Source organism: Juglans regia, chromosome 2 (assembly GCF_001411555.2).
Source record: "Juglans regia cultivar Chandler chromosome 2, Walnut 2.0, whole genome shotgun sequence".
In the NCBI taxonomy this organism is placed as follows: domain Eukaryota; kingdom Viridiplantae; phylum Streptophyta; class Magnoliopsida; order Fagales; family Juglandaceae; genus Juglans; species Juglans regia.
The window spans coordinates 12008155-12025427 of NC_049902.1; the positions used below are offsets into that span (position 1 = coordinate 12008155).

The following is a 17273-nucleotide window of genomic DNA, read 5'->3' on the forward strand; positions in this document are numbered from 1 at the left end:
AATGGTTCACCAATAGAAAGGCAGTTCTTCTATATACAGTCGGTAGATACAACAGGCGTGCAGTCGTCCATGCCACATCAGATTTAAAATGAATTCTTCCTCTCTCATCAGCTCGGTCTTTCTCTCTCACCAGCTCCAGCAGCTTAGTCTCTCTCTCATCAAGTGTCTTTACGTTAGCCACGTTTGCACGCCGTTTGCATCAGGCGCTTGCAACAAGCGTTTTTCATAGAAAGGCATGGTAAATGTACTTATTAAAAAACCATTGGCATTCAAAACATGTTTCCCAGCAGTGGGTGATGCCTTAACATCTTGGTCCCCACTCGCCGTAAAAATATAAGTAATAGTGATGATAAAGAACAAAACAGAGATATATTTCACCTTCTAAGGAATAGCTTCGAGGATCCAAAATCCATTATGCTAAAAGCAAAGAAAAACAAAGAAAGACAGATAGAAGAAAAAATAGCGCAGACAAACAATAGGAAAGTCATTGGGATGCGCAAACAAAATAAACTACTTGTGGTATCTTCCTGTATCTATACAGATAAACTATATACGGTAGATCTCTAACTGTACATTTGGTCAATGAAAACTTGGGAATGCAGTTTCCTGAAAACAGTTTCCACAGAAGAAAAGTCAATGTCAAAACCAAAAGTCTGCCCTCCATACTGCATATAAAGGAATTCTTTAGGAGATGAGGGCAGGGGTAGAATTCGACAAATCTGTGGCAGATCTGAGATGGGCGGTGAAGGCATATCTTCCTTTTTCATAGTGTAGTAGACATCAGCTAAAAGAAGCCATATAAGATCAGGGTCGATAGATGCAAGTCCAAGAAGGGCATTCACGGATGCATCGTAAAGCCCAACAACCCCACTACAAGCTATCCCCACAACAATACTGCTAACCTTCTTCAAAACTACTTCCATTGCAGAAGAACTTCTTTTGTTTTTCGACAATTCAGCAATCATGTTGAGCACTGCAACTTGGACTTTCAAATTTGTGACTTCAGCAACTGGGTCATCTCGTGAAATGGAAGTACTTCTGTAGGGAAGTTGTAATGGAGCTCTTTCTTCCTTTAGATTGAGCTTTCTCTGAAAAGGGGATGTTGTTAGGATTTTCCAGATGTGGGGCCCATCAGTATGGAGGCGGCGCGAGAAGAAATCTCCACCGCAGATTTGTACCACACTGCTTACTACACCTAAACATCTCCTGACAGCCTGCAGTATAGCAAAGTCAATAGTCTTGTAAGAATGATAACATAAAATGGAACTTGTCTTCTAATTAGTTCAGAAAAGTTCAAGGTTACTTTAACAGAAGAATTATTTAAAGGAAAATAAGATATCTGTGTCATTATCCAAATCCTACTCAGTAAGATTCATTAGGCCACTACTATGTTACTCTTCCGTGATATGGAAAAATGAAAGACCACTAACCACGGAATGTCTATTTCGGATACAAGAAACCAGGAAGGGCCATAGTTTATTCATTGCTGGAAGCAACCTGTTCTCATCAGCCCCCTCATCAGTGGCATCTAAAGTGTCCTGAATGTGATAGAATGAGCAGCACCGTATCACCTCTTCAATTGCTTCTTTAGTTGCCTTCTCATGTTTATAGGCTGCTTCCACTTTTTCCAGTGTCATAATGCCATCCTTCCAAAAAGTAAAGCGTTAGTCAGAAATTGACATGCATGGGAGTTCCCACTGATCTTATGATGCAATTAGATAAAAACGAGAACCATCAACATAACTATGGCGAAGAATCATTTCCAGTTTTCAATGAAACACTGTGGAGCTTCTATCATTTCACTACATTGAACTATCATTTTGTTCCATTAAAACAGAAAGAATGTTTTATCATTATGATATTTGAGTCCAGGTTATTAACTCTTTCTATGAGCTCCATACGCCTGCTGAAATATGTGAAATTTAAACATATAAGTAGCATCACAACAAAAATAAGTTCAAAGTAAGATTAGCTCTCTCTCTCTCTCTCTCCCCATATTTTCATCCTTAATGGCTGATTCTTGTGCTTCTCACCCGAATTAACTGTTTCCTCTGGTGGGGAGATAGCTGTATTCTTAGTCAATTCGAAGGTTTTTGAGTTTATAAGGGAGGGCAGAGCTACTTTGCGCACTACCATGTCAACGAAATATATATATATATATTTATATATGGCAGTAAATATGTATATATTTATAGGAGACCATTTTGTTAGACACTAGGCTGCTGCACAGTTTCCCTATTTAGATTGTTTCCTTACTTAGATTGTTACGTTATTTACATATTATTTGTAGGCTGTAATTAAGGGAATTCTAGGCTTTTTAACAAGGAAACTCCCGATTGAGAGGAATTCAATTTCTGTTGGACAGCTGGTAGATAATAATTGTGAAATTCACTTTGATCGTAATGGTTGTTGTGTGCAGCATCAAGCGTCGAGGTAAATGATCGCGAAGGGACCTAAAGTGGGACGTTTATTTCCTCTTCAGTTTTCCATTTTTAGTTTTGATTCCTTTGCTTGTACTACTGCTGCTAATAATAGTAATGTTTGGCATAAGAAATTGAGACATCCCAATTCTATTGTTTTGACTCATCTTATGAAACATAGTTATTTGGGGAATAAAGATTCAGTTTCTAATATGTCTTCTGATTGTAGTTCTTCTAAACTTGGTAAAAGCAAATCTTTACCTTTTCCTTTACATGGCAGTCGAGCTTCCACATGTTTTGAGATTATTCATACTTGTTAGAGGGCATGGTTGTAATTAGTGTAACCTGTGAGGGTATAAATGTCAATTGTATGCAATGTATATATATGATGGTACATCAATGAATAAAGTAAGTATTTGTCCCACGTGTTTCTACATGGTATGAGAGATCCCTGTTGTCGGATGGTGGTAAGTGGTGTACGGTGGTTCACACCGAAATCGAGTTCACTATTGTCTGAATTCGTTGGAGTGTTTTCCAGTGTAGTATCTGACTTTCGTGGCTGGATCTAAGCTCACCAGTGTTTGCAGCTGCCAGATCCAAGTTCGTTGTCGTCTTCCGTGCATCCAAGTGGTTTCTCTCTTCGTCGTCGGTGACCCGTAAGTGTTTGAAGTTGTTTCCAGCGAGTTTCTAGTGTCATCTCCAGTACTGGGCACAAGGGGTGAACTCGTCGTCATTTTCTATGATTATTGAGAAGTTTTCCGTTGTCATCAGCAGCTAGAAAGGGTCTGTCGCCAGAAACAGTTGAAGCCCCGGAGTGTTTGGTTGCAGGTAGTAGCTATCCAATCCTCGAGTGTGAATAACCAAAACCTAGAGTAAGAGTTTATTCCTATCCGGAATAACATTTGTTTGGTAACGCGGATAAAGTAATACTCAGCTTGAGGTGGAGGGAGTGTTAGAGGGTAGGGGTGATATCCGCATGGTGCGAGCAGGGGATACCCTCCCCTGCCCACACACCATCGGGGTTTGAGCCCGCCCCCTAGGGAGGCGGGGGCGGGGTCCCGAAAAAACCCCATCCACCCCGTCCCCAACCTAGGCCAACACATTGTATTTAAAAAAAAAATTTTTGGTCCAAAAAAATTTTTTTAGACCTAAATTATAATATAATTTAAATAATAAATTAAAATTTATAAATATAAAAAGAACTTAAACACATTAGAGTTAGATTTTGGATTATTTTGGCCTAGGTATGGGAGGCCAAGGCAATCCAATGACTAGAATACAATTTTAAGTCTTTAATAAATTGTATATATTTATATACAATATATTCATTTATATATATATAAAAATAAAAAAAATTATATATGTGGAGCGGAGCGGGGGGCGAGGCGGGGCCCCCCTGGGGTCATCCTGCCCCCGCCAGGCCCTCTCCATGCAGGGCAGGGGACCCAGCCCTCGCATGGGCGGAGCAGGGTAGCCCGCCCCACCCTGCCCCGCATGGGCGGAGCAGGGTAGCCCACCCCACCCACCCCTATTAGTAGAGAGCATGGTTGTAGTTAGGGTAACCTGTAAGGGTATAAATGTCAATTGTATGTAGTGTATGTATATGATGGTACATCAATGAATATAGTAAGTCTTTGTCCCAACTGATGTATGGGGTGTGAGTCCCGTACTTTCTCATGCTCAGTTTCGTAACCTTCATTGATGACTATAATCGTTTCACTTGGATATATTTCCTTCGATCTAAAGTTGATGTGTTCTCCACTTTTTAGGCTTTTGGGGTGTAAGGACAAGATCATTGAGAGAGAATACCCTTGGTTCTGAGATAATTCTGAAACTCATTGGACATATATCCCCCCCCCCCAAACAAAATGGGGTGACTGAGCATAAGAATCGTCATCTTTTGGATGTTGTTCGTACTTTGTTGATTGAATTGCCTCCTAGGTTTTGGGTAGAAGCCTTATCTACAACTGTTTATTCGATTAATCGTCTACCCTCTCAAAGTTTACAATTTGACTCTCTGTATTCTCGTTTGTTTGGTGTTGCTCTTGAGTATAATTCTCTTCATATATTTGGCTGTCTATTTTGTTCACTTGCCATCCACTAAACATCACAAGCTTACTGCTTAGGTTGCTCAGTGTGCCTTCCTCGGGTATAGTAACACACATAAAGGGTTTGTGTTATGATGCGGATGCTAACAAGCTCCGTGTCTTTCGAAATGTCGTTTTCTTTGAAAACCAATATTTCTTCCAGTCTTATGTTCTTAATGATTCTGCTTCTGTTAAGCTTCCTATCTTTGATGATGTGTCTTGTACTCTTGAACGCTTTAAGCCAGGGGTTGTGTACCAAAGACATCGCCCACAGTCTCCACTGCCCCTTCCTGACATTGAACCAACGTCTGATCCCATCCCATCCCACCTGAACCTCGACAGTCATCTCGAGTTTCCCATCTCCTGGATAGGTATGGGTTCTCACATACTGCTCATCAGGCTACTCTTGATACTACCTCTGTGCCCAAATCTTACTCTCAGACTTCTACTCAAGCTTGTTGACTGCAAGCCATGCAAGAAGAACTTAAGGCTCTTCAAGATAACCACACCTGGGACATCGTCCCATGTCTTGAGAGAGTAAAACTCATTGGATGAAAATGGGCTAATACCATCAAGCTATGGCCTAATGGCATATAGAGAGGTATAAAGTCCGTTTGGTGGGCTTTTGGGAGATGTCAGGACTATGGCCTTTATTATGAGGAGACCTTTGCACCCGTGCCCAAGATGACTACTGTACGAACTATTATAGCTATCGCTGCTTCTAAAGGATGGTCTCTTTGGCAAATGGACGTGAAGAATGCATTCTTACATGGGGATTTGAAGGAAGGAATATATATGACGACTCCTGGTAATGTTCACTCACTCCTCCATTGAGGTGTGTCGGTTGAAGCAATCTTTGTATGGATTAAAACAGCCACTGCGTGTATGGTTTGAAAAGTTTCGTACCACTCTTCTTGAGTTTCATTTTACTCAAGAGTCAGTTTGATTCTTCTCTCTTTCTTAAGAAGACTTCCACTGGACTTGTTGCACTTTTAGTATATGTGGACGATATTGTTATCACATGGTTTGACCCTCAGTTGATTGAGAAACTGTAAGCGTCCAGAGTGTTGGCAACATCGAGGGGTTTGTGTGCAGCAGTAGACAAGAATTGTTGAAGGATCTTGGGAAGAATCATATGCAGCAGCAGAAATAAGGATGGGAAGGTAGTTTTGTTAGTTGGAGGAATGTCAATACAGCAGGTCGTGGTGAAGTTGTATTGTCGTTTATCATTTTGGTTTAAGGAGAGCAATTGAACGATGTCGTTGCATTAAGTGTATTCTGTAAAGAAGGCACGAAACGGTGCCATTCCATTATTTGTCAACTATAAAAACAGAAGCAAAGGAAGTAATACGCATGGAATGATTCAACAAACTTTCCCTCGCATTTCCTCTTCTTTGTCTCTGTCTCTCTACATTCTCTTTCTGAATATTCACTCTCTCTACTTCTTGGAACTTCTCTCTCTATTTCTTGATAATTCGTACTCGGTGAAGGAGGTCCATTACAATTGGTATTAGTAGTAATGGCTGAAGGAAAGCGATCCTATGTACAAGTGGTGGATTCCTTGAATCATCTTAGACAACAAGAAGATCAGCATAAGAAGCAGCTTAAGGATACAATTGCTGTTTTGGTACAGTAGCAGGAAACTGCAAGAGTCGACAGGGAGAATCAGGATAAAAGATTTGCAGAAGTTATACAACAGATCTCAAGAATATCAATGAATGGATCGATGGCATATGAAGAAATGCATGAAGACAGTGATGAGGGATTTTTAAAAGCATCAAGGTAGAGTTTCCAAGATTTTCTGGTAGAAATCCTGTGGCTTGGGTGTATAAGGTTAACCAATACTTTTTGTACCATCAAGTATCACCGGGACAAAGAATTTTTTTTGCTGCTTCTTTTTACATGGAGGAGAAAACCTTGGTTTGGTTTTAGAATTCTATTGAAGCAGGTTTGTTTCATTCTTGGGATGAATTTACTCAAGCATTACAAGTGAGGTTTGGATTATTTGTTTATGATGATCCAATGGAGGCTCTTACAAGGTTGAAGCAATTGGGTACAATAGCTACCTATAAGACAGAATTTGATTTGATTTCTAATAGGATCAAGGGAATTTCTGAGAAGAATAAACTAAGTTGCTTTATAAGTGGCTTGAAAGGTGAGGTGAGGTTTACTCTGAAGATGTTTAATCCCAAGAACTTGAAGACTGGCCAAGATTCAAGAACAGAATATTTGGAGCACAAGAAAGGTTTGGAAGACTAACTCTTATGATTCAGGGGATAATGTGCAGAGATCAGTGCAAGCCCCTTCCATTTTGGGAACACCTCCTCGAGGGCAGGCTATTTCTAAAATGCCTTTTCAAAGAATTTCCGAAACTCAGATGCAAGACGAAAGGAAGAAAGGACTTTGTTATTTCTGTGATGAGAAATATTATCAAGGCCATAAATGTGCAAAACCAAGGGTGCATGTTTTAGAGGGTATGGATTTACCTCAAGTGGAGTCATGGGAATCAGATGAAGAAGCTGAGCAGTCACAAGAAGATGGTAGTCAGCAGATGAAAGGGGTTGCTAGTGCTGCTTCAATTTCAGTTCAAGCCTTGGGGGGAACACCAAATCCAAAAACTATGAGAGTTCTTGGCCATATTAAGAAGAGAAGGGTGACTATTTTCAGTTCAAGCCTTGAAGGGCAAGAAAATTCAGTTATCCACCTATGAAAAGGAATTTTTGGCTTGGCTCTTGGCAGTCAAGAAATGGAGGCCTTATTTGTTGGGTGGTTCATTCATTATCAGAACTGATCATCATAGCTTGAAGTACTTGTTGGAATAGAAGGTTGGAACCCCTGCTCAACAGAAGTGGCTTTCAAAGTTGCTTGGCTATGACTTTTCTGTGGAATACAAAAAGGGAGTGGAAAACAAAGTGGCAGATGCTTTGTCCAAAAAAGATCAGGATGGAAATGTTGAATCTGTGCTAGCCATATCTGTTCCAAATCCTACTTGGCTAGAAGAAATAAAAAGGGCATATGTTGAAGATCAAGTGGTGCAGTAGCAATTTGTGATTTCATAGCAGAACTGATGTAGGATAGAAATGAAAACAAGAAATAGAATCAGAATAATAGCAGACAGAGAAGAAAAGAAACCCAGAAAGAGAAGAGAAGGAGAAGAAAGCAAGAGAAATGGGGATTGGAAAGAGACGGCTGTAACAAGCGCTGAATTCTCAATTCTTCAAAAACTAGTCTTCAGTGTTTCATTACAAGCATTTAAATAGGAAAAATAACAAAACCCTAAGTAAAACTTAAAAGGTCAATGAGCTAATGCCCAAGCCCAAGCTCAAGCTCAAGCCCAAGCCCATTCAAATAAAGAAAACATAAGTAAAATAACCAAATAACCAAAATAAAAGATGTCCTCAACAACTCTCCCGGGGTGGGAAAAACTCGACTCCGTCGAGTGAACAAAACACAATAAGGCTGCAATCAATCACCCAACCATAAGCGGAGTGGTTGAGCAAGCTTTTTTTTTTTTTTTTCCGACTTCCATAAACATGAGTGAGCGGAGGCCTGAATCTGGTATCCCCACCAACTCCCTCGGAACGGGTGGACGATGACCCAGGCAGAAGAAGATCTTGCTGACTCCGATAAAACTCCAATAAATCTGGATCAAGCTGCTGAAGGGTCTCTCTGGGATTCCATGTACAGTGGGAATCAGGTCGATCTACCCAACGAACAAAGAAGCGTTGAACCTCTCCATCATTGGTCAACACAATCTATTCATCTAAAATAGCATCAATTTTATCTTTGTGTGCTGTGAAAGATGGTATTGGAGTAGGAATGACAAAAGGTCAGGATCAAGATCCACAGATGGAGGTAGAAGAGGATCATTGGAGGGATTGAAATGGCCTTTGTAAGCAACTAATTCCTCAACTTAAAACAGGGTGGCAACCAAAATGTGATGGAGGATCAATGACATAGGCATTTGGACTAATATGCTTTAAAAATTTAAAAGGATCAACACTACATGCCTGCAATTCAGAAACAGATCCAGGGGGATGTCGCTCTAGACTAATTTGGATCATAACATAATCCCCAATATGCAAATTAGCTCGAAATTTATATGATGCATTACTAGCTTCAAATTGTTTATTGATCTCAATATGCAAGTCATGAAGATGTTGTACAAATGCCTTAGCTGATACAGACACACTAGCATGTGAGGACATGAGAATAAGGTCTAGAAGCTTCCTAGGTTTATAGCCATGAACAACTTCAAAGGGACTCATGCCTAAAGACCGATTCACATAAATGTTACATGCAATTTGAGTTGTAGGGAGGATCAAAACCCAATCCCAAAGATTTTCTTGGACCAGACATCTTCTGAAAGCACTAGGATTGCGGTTAACAACTTCAGTTTGACCACCCGTTTGAGCATAGGGCACTATTGGAGACTCCAACGGGACCTCCATAACAACCACAACAAACACAACATAATTACCCATGTGTGTATGCTCACACTCCATAGGGCTAATGATATTTAGCCCTTTTCGTTCCACAATTTTCTTTACTTGCTGTGAGCCAACAGGTTTTGGAGGTAACGGATTAAGGTGAATCTTCTTCCCATTAAACACAAAGGAACATGAATTGGATTGACCATGGATGGTTACATCCAAGTTGAACAACCAAGGTCGACCAAGAATGATATGACCGACATCCATAGGAATGACGTCACACCATATATGATCCTTATACTCTAGGAACTGGATAGGCACTAGACAATGCTCCTTCACAACTATGGAAGAGGTATCAATCCAAGAAACACTATACGGCTGAGGGTGAGGAATTGGCTTTAACCCAAGACATGACACAGTAGCCACGGAAACCGCATTAATGCAACTACCACTATCTACAATGATTTTACAACCCTTATCATTGATTTTGATATAAGTATGAAAAATGGCATGATGGCGCCAATCATCAGTATCCTTGGGCTGGGCAAGGGTACAACGAACAACACTTAACCGAGGTGTGTCGGGAACAAGGGGCATAGAACCTAGACCCACAGGAAAGGTCCGGATACAACCTATGAAGGAATCTTCATCATCACCCAAATCACCAAACTCTTCAAGCTTAGGTTCATAAACTTGATCTTCTAATGGCTCATCAACAACACCCTCATGTTTCTCAATGACCAAGGCTCGACTAGGACAATTGGAGGCAATGTGGCCAAAACCCTTACAGTTGAAGCACTGCAAGCGGGAGGAAGTCCTAGAAATTTCAGGACCTTTACCTTTATTTTCCCGTACGGGAGGAACATTAGATGGGGGAGGCCCTAGGAGAGACTTAGGGGAAAGAGTGGATGCTGGGGTGATGGACGGGTGGTTGTCACCACGCTTTCCATACGGAGTCCTGGTAACTGACTCAGAATCTCGAACTAAAGAATAAGCGTGATCAAGAGTAGTGACACCCCAAAGGATAAGCTTGCGCTTAAGATCTTCTTTTAGGCCTTGTCTAAACCTACTCAAAGTCATGGCCTCATCCTCAACTACATGACATCTCATTCGAAACTCATCAAATTGAGTGACGTACTCAGTCACTGGCCGGTTGCCCTGTGTAAGGGCATTCCATTGGTCCAATAAATTACCCCTGTAAGATTGGGGTAAGTACTTCTCTTGAAGGCCACGTTTCATTTCTTCCCAACTCCCAACAGGAAGCGCATGGCGCCTCTCAACAAGATCCTCTACACTCTCCCAAAAGAGTTGGGCAGTGCCAGTTAATTTCAAGCTGGCGAATTCAACTCCCCGACCTCAGAAACCCCATACCAAGTAAAGAAACGATCCATATCCGTAATCCATTGAGTAAAAACTCGAGGATCTAAACAACCATCAAAAGTAGGGGCCTCTAACTTGATGTTTCTAAATAAGCGCTCTTCATGGTGAGTAGGAGACTGAGTACTTTGACAGTAATGGTCTCATTCTCGCTCACGATCATAATCCCTACCCCCACGATCATGTCTGACATGTTGTCGATTACCTCGTCGACGACGATAGTGTCTATTATGGGACACTTCAAAGTTGTCAGACGAATGAGAGGGTTCCTCAAAATTGTTCAACCTAGCAGCTAGGTCCCTGTTCTCCTCACGAGTAGCAACCATCTCAGTTTGAACAGCCGCTAATTGAGTTTGTACATGTTTCTAGTTACTGGCTAGTTGAGCTAATTGTCGAGTGAGGCATCAAATTGGGTAGGATCCATGGTAAAGGTACTGGAACTAGAGGTGACAAGACGACCACTACGCAACTGCATGCAATGCAACAACCGCTAAATGAAGTTCAAGGGAGAGATCAATGACAACAAATGCAAGCAATGAAAATATCAACCTGAGCAAATTTTTTTTTTTTTTTTTTTGGGATTACATAAATCCAAATATGGCAAGCAACTAATGCTGATATTTAAAATGACAAAGCAAAGACCAAATACCAATTAAGAAAATCCAAGGAATTTTTTTTTGGACTATTAAAATGAGATAATAATGGGAATACAAAATCTAAGGATTGGATAAATTGGGTCGCAGGAAAAGTGGAGTAAAATTAATCGCGGAGGCTAAATTAGCAAAAAGAATCCAATCAAGTGGGTCTGGGTAATAGCAGCACATAGAAAAGCAATTGTTACAATTTTAAAATAAACTGATAGTATAAAACCAAATAGAAATAGGAAAAAGGACTCCCTTCAATCGTTGAGAAGACACGCTTCTAATGGTGCACCCGCAGTTACAATTCCTTTTTCTTTCTTCTTTTTTTTTTTTGACTGGCTTCGTTATGCTACACTTGTTGTTCTGGTTATTTCTGCACTGGGAGAAAAATAAAATCGCTCGCGAGAGGAGAGACCGAAAGAGGGAGAGATGTCTGCTGGAGGGAGAGGGATCGGAGCTAAGATTTTGTGTTTCTGGCGTCGTCTATCTTTGATTTGGTAGTTTCGGTGAGGTCTATCTCGAAGGGGAGCTGAGCTGTGGTCTGTTTCTGCACTGGGGTAACGATGGAAAGGAAGTCGAAGGGAGGGGCTGTATCGGGCCGACGTGGACGGCAACACAACACAGATGGAGAGGCCAAGAGATGAGACGGAGGTAGAGAAGAGGCCAAGAGGCTTACCGGCAGTGTACTCAGGGTTAGGAGAGGCAGCGACGACGGCAACTCACAGAGAACGAGAGGGAGAATCGGAGAGAACCGACTCACTAAAGGGGAATGTGAATGTGACGGTTTGCTTTATCGGGATGGTCTGCTCAGGAATGTGCAGTGGTTTCTGGAGATTTTCCACAGCCTCACTTGGTGGTTTTCGGCAAGGTCTGAGCGAAGGTGAATGGGTTTTGTTTTGGCTTGGATCGAAAGGAACTCAGGTGGATGGGTTTGAAAATTAATCTATTGTTTGAGAAAACAATATAACCTGCTCTTGATACCAATATGATGTAGGATAGAAATGAAAACAAGAAATAAAATCATAATAATAGCAGACAGAGAATAAAAGAAACCCAGAAAGAGAAGAGAAGGAGACGAAAGCAAGAGAAATGGGGATGGGAAGGAGGTGGCTGTAACAAGCGCTCAATTCTCAATTCTTCAAAAACTAGTCTTCAGTGTTTCATTACAAGCATTTAAATAGGAAAAATAACAAAACCCTAAGTAAACCTTAAAAGGTCTATGGGCTAATGCCCAAACCCAAGCCCATTAAAATAAAGAAAACATAAGTAAAATAACCAAAATAAAAGATGTCCTCATCAAGAACCTTGCAACAAACTCATCATTTTCTGTTAAAGGAGGAGTTTTGTTCAAGAAGTGTAAGTTGTATATTCCTGATCGTGCTGACTTAAAAGTCAGAATATTGCATTTTATTCATGCAAGCCCTGCTGCAGGCCACTTAGGCTTTCATAAGTCACTGCAAAGAGCAAGTTCTGACTTTTATTGGCTAGGTATGAAGATTGAGATCAAGAAATTCATCAGGGTGTGTGAAGTTTGTCAGAGAAATAAAGTTGAAAATGTTCACCCAGCTGGGTTGCTTTAGCCCTTGCAAGTTCCTCAAGCAGTTTGGACTGATATATCTATGGATTTTGTAGAGGGATTGCCTATATCTAAAGGCTACTCAGTTGTTATGGTGATTGTTGACAGGCTTTCGAAATATGCTCATTTCTTACCTTTGAAACATCCTTTCATAGAAGTTAAAGTGGCCTCAGTTTTCCTGGATCATGTTTTTAAACTACATGGCATGCCAAAATCCATTGTATCAGATCATGGCTCTACTTTCCTCAGTTCCTTTTGGAAGGAGTTCTTCAAGTTGCAAGGTGTGAATCTGGCTTATTCTTCAGCATACCATCCTCAAAGTGATGGTCAAACTAAAGCTGTAAACAAGTGTTTGGAGTAATTTTTAAGATGCTTTTCAGGCGATAAACCAAGGCAGTGGGTTGAGTGGTTGGCTTTGGCTGAGTGGTGGTACAACACCACTTTCCATACTTCTACTAAGCTCACTCCCTATGAGGTAGTTTATGGAGTACCACCTACTCCCCTTCAAGCATATGTTCCAGGTCTCCCATCTAATCAAGCTGTGGAAGAATTGTTTAAGTCTCGTGAACAAATATTGGACATATTGAAGACTAATATGGTGTTGGCACAAGAGAGGATGAAATTTCAGTACGATAAGCAACATACTGAGAGGACTTTTGCAGTGGGGGATTGGTTCTATTTAAGGCTTCAGCCTTATAGACAGAAGTCCTTGGCAGTGAGGAGAAAAATGAAGTTGTCACCCAAATTTTTTGGTCCTTTTCAAATATTGGAAAGGATTGGCCAGGTGGCTTATCGACTTGAGTTACCTCCACAATCACAATTACACCCTGTGTTCCACGTCTCTTGTTTAAAGAAGAAGGTTGAACAACATATTTCTCTTTTGGCAACATTGCCACCAGTGGATGTTCAAGAAATTGCACCTGAGCCTCAGAACATTCTAAAGCGCCGTAGCAGGAAAGTGAACAATAGAGCAATGGTGGAAGTCTTGGTTCAATGGGAAGGAACTGATGTTGACCAAGCCACTTGGGAACCTTATTGGCAACTAAGGCATAAGTTCCCTCACCTTGTCAGTAAGGTGCTTTGAAGGGGAGGGGTATGTAAGGGTCCAGAGTGTTTGCAACATCGAGGGGTTTGTGTGCAGCAGCAGACAAGAATTGTTGAAGGATTGTGGGAAGAATCATATGCAGCAGCAGAAATAAGGATATGGGAAGGTAGTTTTGTTAGTTGGAGGAATGTCAATACGGCAAGTCGTGGTGAAGTTGTATTGTCGTTTATCATTTTGGTTTAAGGAGAGCAATTGAACGATGTCGTTGCATTAAGTGTATTCTGTAAAGAAGGCACGAAATGGTGCCGTTAAATTAATTGTCAACTATAAAAACAGAAGCAAAGGAAGTAATACGCATGAAATGATTCAACAAACTTTCCCTCGCATTTCCTCTCTTTATCTTTCTCTCTCTACATTCTCTTTCTGAAATATTCTCTCTCTCTACTTCTTGGATCTTGTCTCTCTATTTCTTGATAATTCGTACTCGGTGAAGGAGGCCCATTACAGCAACTACAGCAACATCTCAAGACTACCTTTCATATGAAAGATCTTGGCTCACTTCAGTATTTTCTTGGTCTCGAGGTGCATTCTTGTCCCAATGGTATACTTTTGCATTAGCACAAGTATACCCAAGAGATTCTCACCTTGTCTGGTCTTCAGTCTGGGAACTCAGTACTTACACCACTGGAGGTCAATTTGAAGCTTTGTCAAGGAGGGGGAGGGGGGGTGAACTATTATCTGATCCATCTCTAAATCGGCAACTAATAGGGAGTTTGAATTATTTGACAATTACACGACTAGATATTTCATTTGTTGTACAACAGGTCAGTCAGTTTATGTAGGCACCTCGTCGCTCTCATTTAGCAACAGTACGACGGATTCTTCAATATCTCAAGGGTAAATCTGGTAGAGTATTATTATTTTCTAATGGGAACTCCTTACAAGTAATGGGTTATTGTGATGTTCATTGGGCCGGTTGTGTGGACACTCGCCGTTCAGTTACTGGTTGGTGCATCTTCCTTGGTGATGCTCTTATTTCTTGGAAGAGTTGAAGCAAGATCGAGTCTCGAAGTCCTCTACTGAATCTGAGTATCGTGCTGTCATCAGCATGTTCGGAGATTGTGTGGCTTCGGGGTTTGTTGGGTGAACTTGGTATCCCGCAATTTATCCTACTCCTCTTCATGCGGATAACACAAGTGCTATTCTGATTGCTGCCAATCCAGTATTTCATGAGCGCACCAAACACATTGAAGTAGATTGTCATTCCATTCGTGAAGCATTTGATCAACATGTTATTACACTTCCTCACATTTCCACCGAACACCAAACTGCTGATGTCTTTACCAAGGCCATATTTAGATTGTTTCCTTGGATTGTTACGTTATTTACATATTATTTGTAGGTTGTAATTAAGGGAATTCTGGGCTTTTTAATAAGAAGGAAACTCTTGATTGAGACGAATTCAAACCAATTTGACATACCAAAAGGAGCAGGAAAGTGGTGAAAGACATTATTGTGGGAAGTTTTTCCATGGGCTGGGTGGTGAAAGTAGTGGAGGATTGTATTCTAACCTACAACTGAAATTTTTAATAACAACTAGAGATGTAAACAGAGTTTCCAATTACTTCGGCAGATACTTGGTGATGGCGGAATACAGTGGAGGACAAAGAAGTGTTTCTATTGTAATCTCGGAAGGAATAGAAGGGAGGGGATGGAAGAGCTTTGCTGGTGCTCTTAGTCAAGTGTCAACCTCTGTTTTCAGCAGCAGAAACAGGGTGTCCTCTTTGCATGTTGGTAGGGGGTGTGCTCAAGGCATCCCAAGATCAATGGCTCACGTATCAGCACAAGGAAGATCATAGAAGGAGGCTCTAGAAAGCCCAGCGACTGTCTTGGTGTCTCACATATATAGGGGTGTTTCCAAAAGACAATCATAGAGATGCAAAATTTAAAATAAGGGGGCCAATCAGAAGGGAGTTGGGGCTACAGCAGGTGGCTCGTCAGTTGGAGGCTCATCCATAGGTGGCATGCCTAAAACTATCAGAAATGAAGGAGAATCTTTTGGTGTTAAATGAGATGGTGGAGGGGCTGATCAGACAAGCAGACAAGGGAATGGGCTCGGATATGGGCTTGGAGTGGATTAAAGAGAAGGCAGGGTGTAGTGGGCTTCAGTTGGTCTGTCCTAATTGTAAACTTAGTGGGCCCACGAACAGGATCATAAATAAGGGGAAAGAGAATATTGGGCTGGACCAACGAGCAACCTAATCCACGCAGGTTTGGCGGGTCAAAAACCCAGCTTCACTGTCAGGATACAAAAGGGGTTCAGCCTTGGGTTCCCCTCACTACGCGTTGATGGTTGCCCTTCCTCTTGCTAGGGTGTCACAGATTTGTTCGTTGGTAGTCATTGGTCCTAGTACTGCCAGCAAGTGAGAATGAGGGTGTCTATGAAATGGGTTCAACCTGAATTTCTCTCCTCTGCACATCAATGGTTCTGCCCCCATTTGGGGCGACAGATTTGTTCGTTGGTTGTTGATGGTTCCTCTACTGCTCTCCCTCCAATGATGGTGATGCCGACGAGCGAGAATGAAGGAGATTTTTCTTCAGGACTGGGTAAGGGAGCCAAGAGACTTGATCCCATTGCAAGAAGTGGAGGTAGGTCAGTTGGAAACAAACTTAGTTGGGAGAGAAATTGAGCTTTTGAGTAATTGTTCGGAGGGATCGCTGTACCAGGATTATCCTATTGAGATAGTCGCTGCATGGCCAGAGATGGAAGGGGGAAAGAGGTCGTTTGAGAAGAGCCTTAATGCTACATTCATTGCACTTGTTCCGGTGCAATGGAAGTGAAGGATTCCCGTCCTATTAGCCTCGTAAATAAGATGTACAAGATAATTTCAAAAGCTCTTGCTAATAGGATGAGCTTAGTCATAGATAGAATCATTTCTAAGTCTCAAAATGCATTTGTAAGACGAAGACAAATATTGGATTTGTCCTTATTGCTAACAAATGCTTGGATAACAAGATCAAGTCAAGAGTTCCGGGTATTTTGCATAAATTAGACATGGAGAAGACTTACGATCATGTTAATTGTGACTTCCTATATTACTTGTTGAGAAGGCGTGGCTTTAGGGAGAAGATGAAGGTTGTGGATTATACATTGTTCGTCAACAGTTCAATTCTCAGTTTTGGTGAATGGTGATCCCATGGATTTCTTCAACAACTGTGAGGGATGAGACAAGGCGATCCACTATCACCTCTCTTATTTGTCGTCTTCATGGAGGCCTTTAGTAGAATGTTGTCAGTTTCACTTGAGGTTGGTTTTTTCTCAGGTTTCTTGGCGGGGAATGCTAACTAAGGCTCAATTCTTATTTCTCATTATTTGTTTCAGATGATACGTAGTTATTTTGTGAGGCATGCCAAGATCATATCCAATCTTTGCGGGCAATTCTACTTTGCTTTGAAACTGTCTCCGGTTTGAAAGTAAATCTTTCTAAATCTTTGCTGGTTGTTGTGGGTAACTTTGCAATATAAGGGGTCTGGCCAGTTTATTGGACTATTAGACACCCGATGCCAATGAAGAAAATTCTATTCTCAGTCATTTAGTGGAATATCAGCTTCATTAGGGAAGGGCATGATTGGGAGGTTGGTGTCTTTACTTAATTTTTTAACTTGCTATACTCCTTTTAAAGCTGATGATGCG

The 17273-nt window shown here is 41.2% G+C and overlaps 1 protein-coding gene across 1 annotated transcript in view; it reads right to left on the reverse strand.

Moving 5' to 3' along the window:
* Positions 1–368: 368 nt before the first annotated feature.
* The window catches only part of LOC108987186, a 64715-nt gene continuing 47810 nt past the window's right edge, over positions 369–17273 (reverse strand). The window contains exons 16-17 of the mRNA XM_018960062.2: positions 1431–1646; positions 369–1214 (exon numbers count right to left, since the gene is read on the reverse strand). Coding sequence (XP_018815607.2) covers positions 564–1214; positions 1431–1646 — 867 coding nt within the window. The 3' untranslated portion in view covers positions 369–563. The remainder of the gene's footprint in view (positions 1215–1430; positions 1647–17273) is intronic.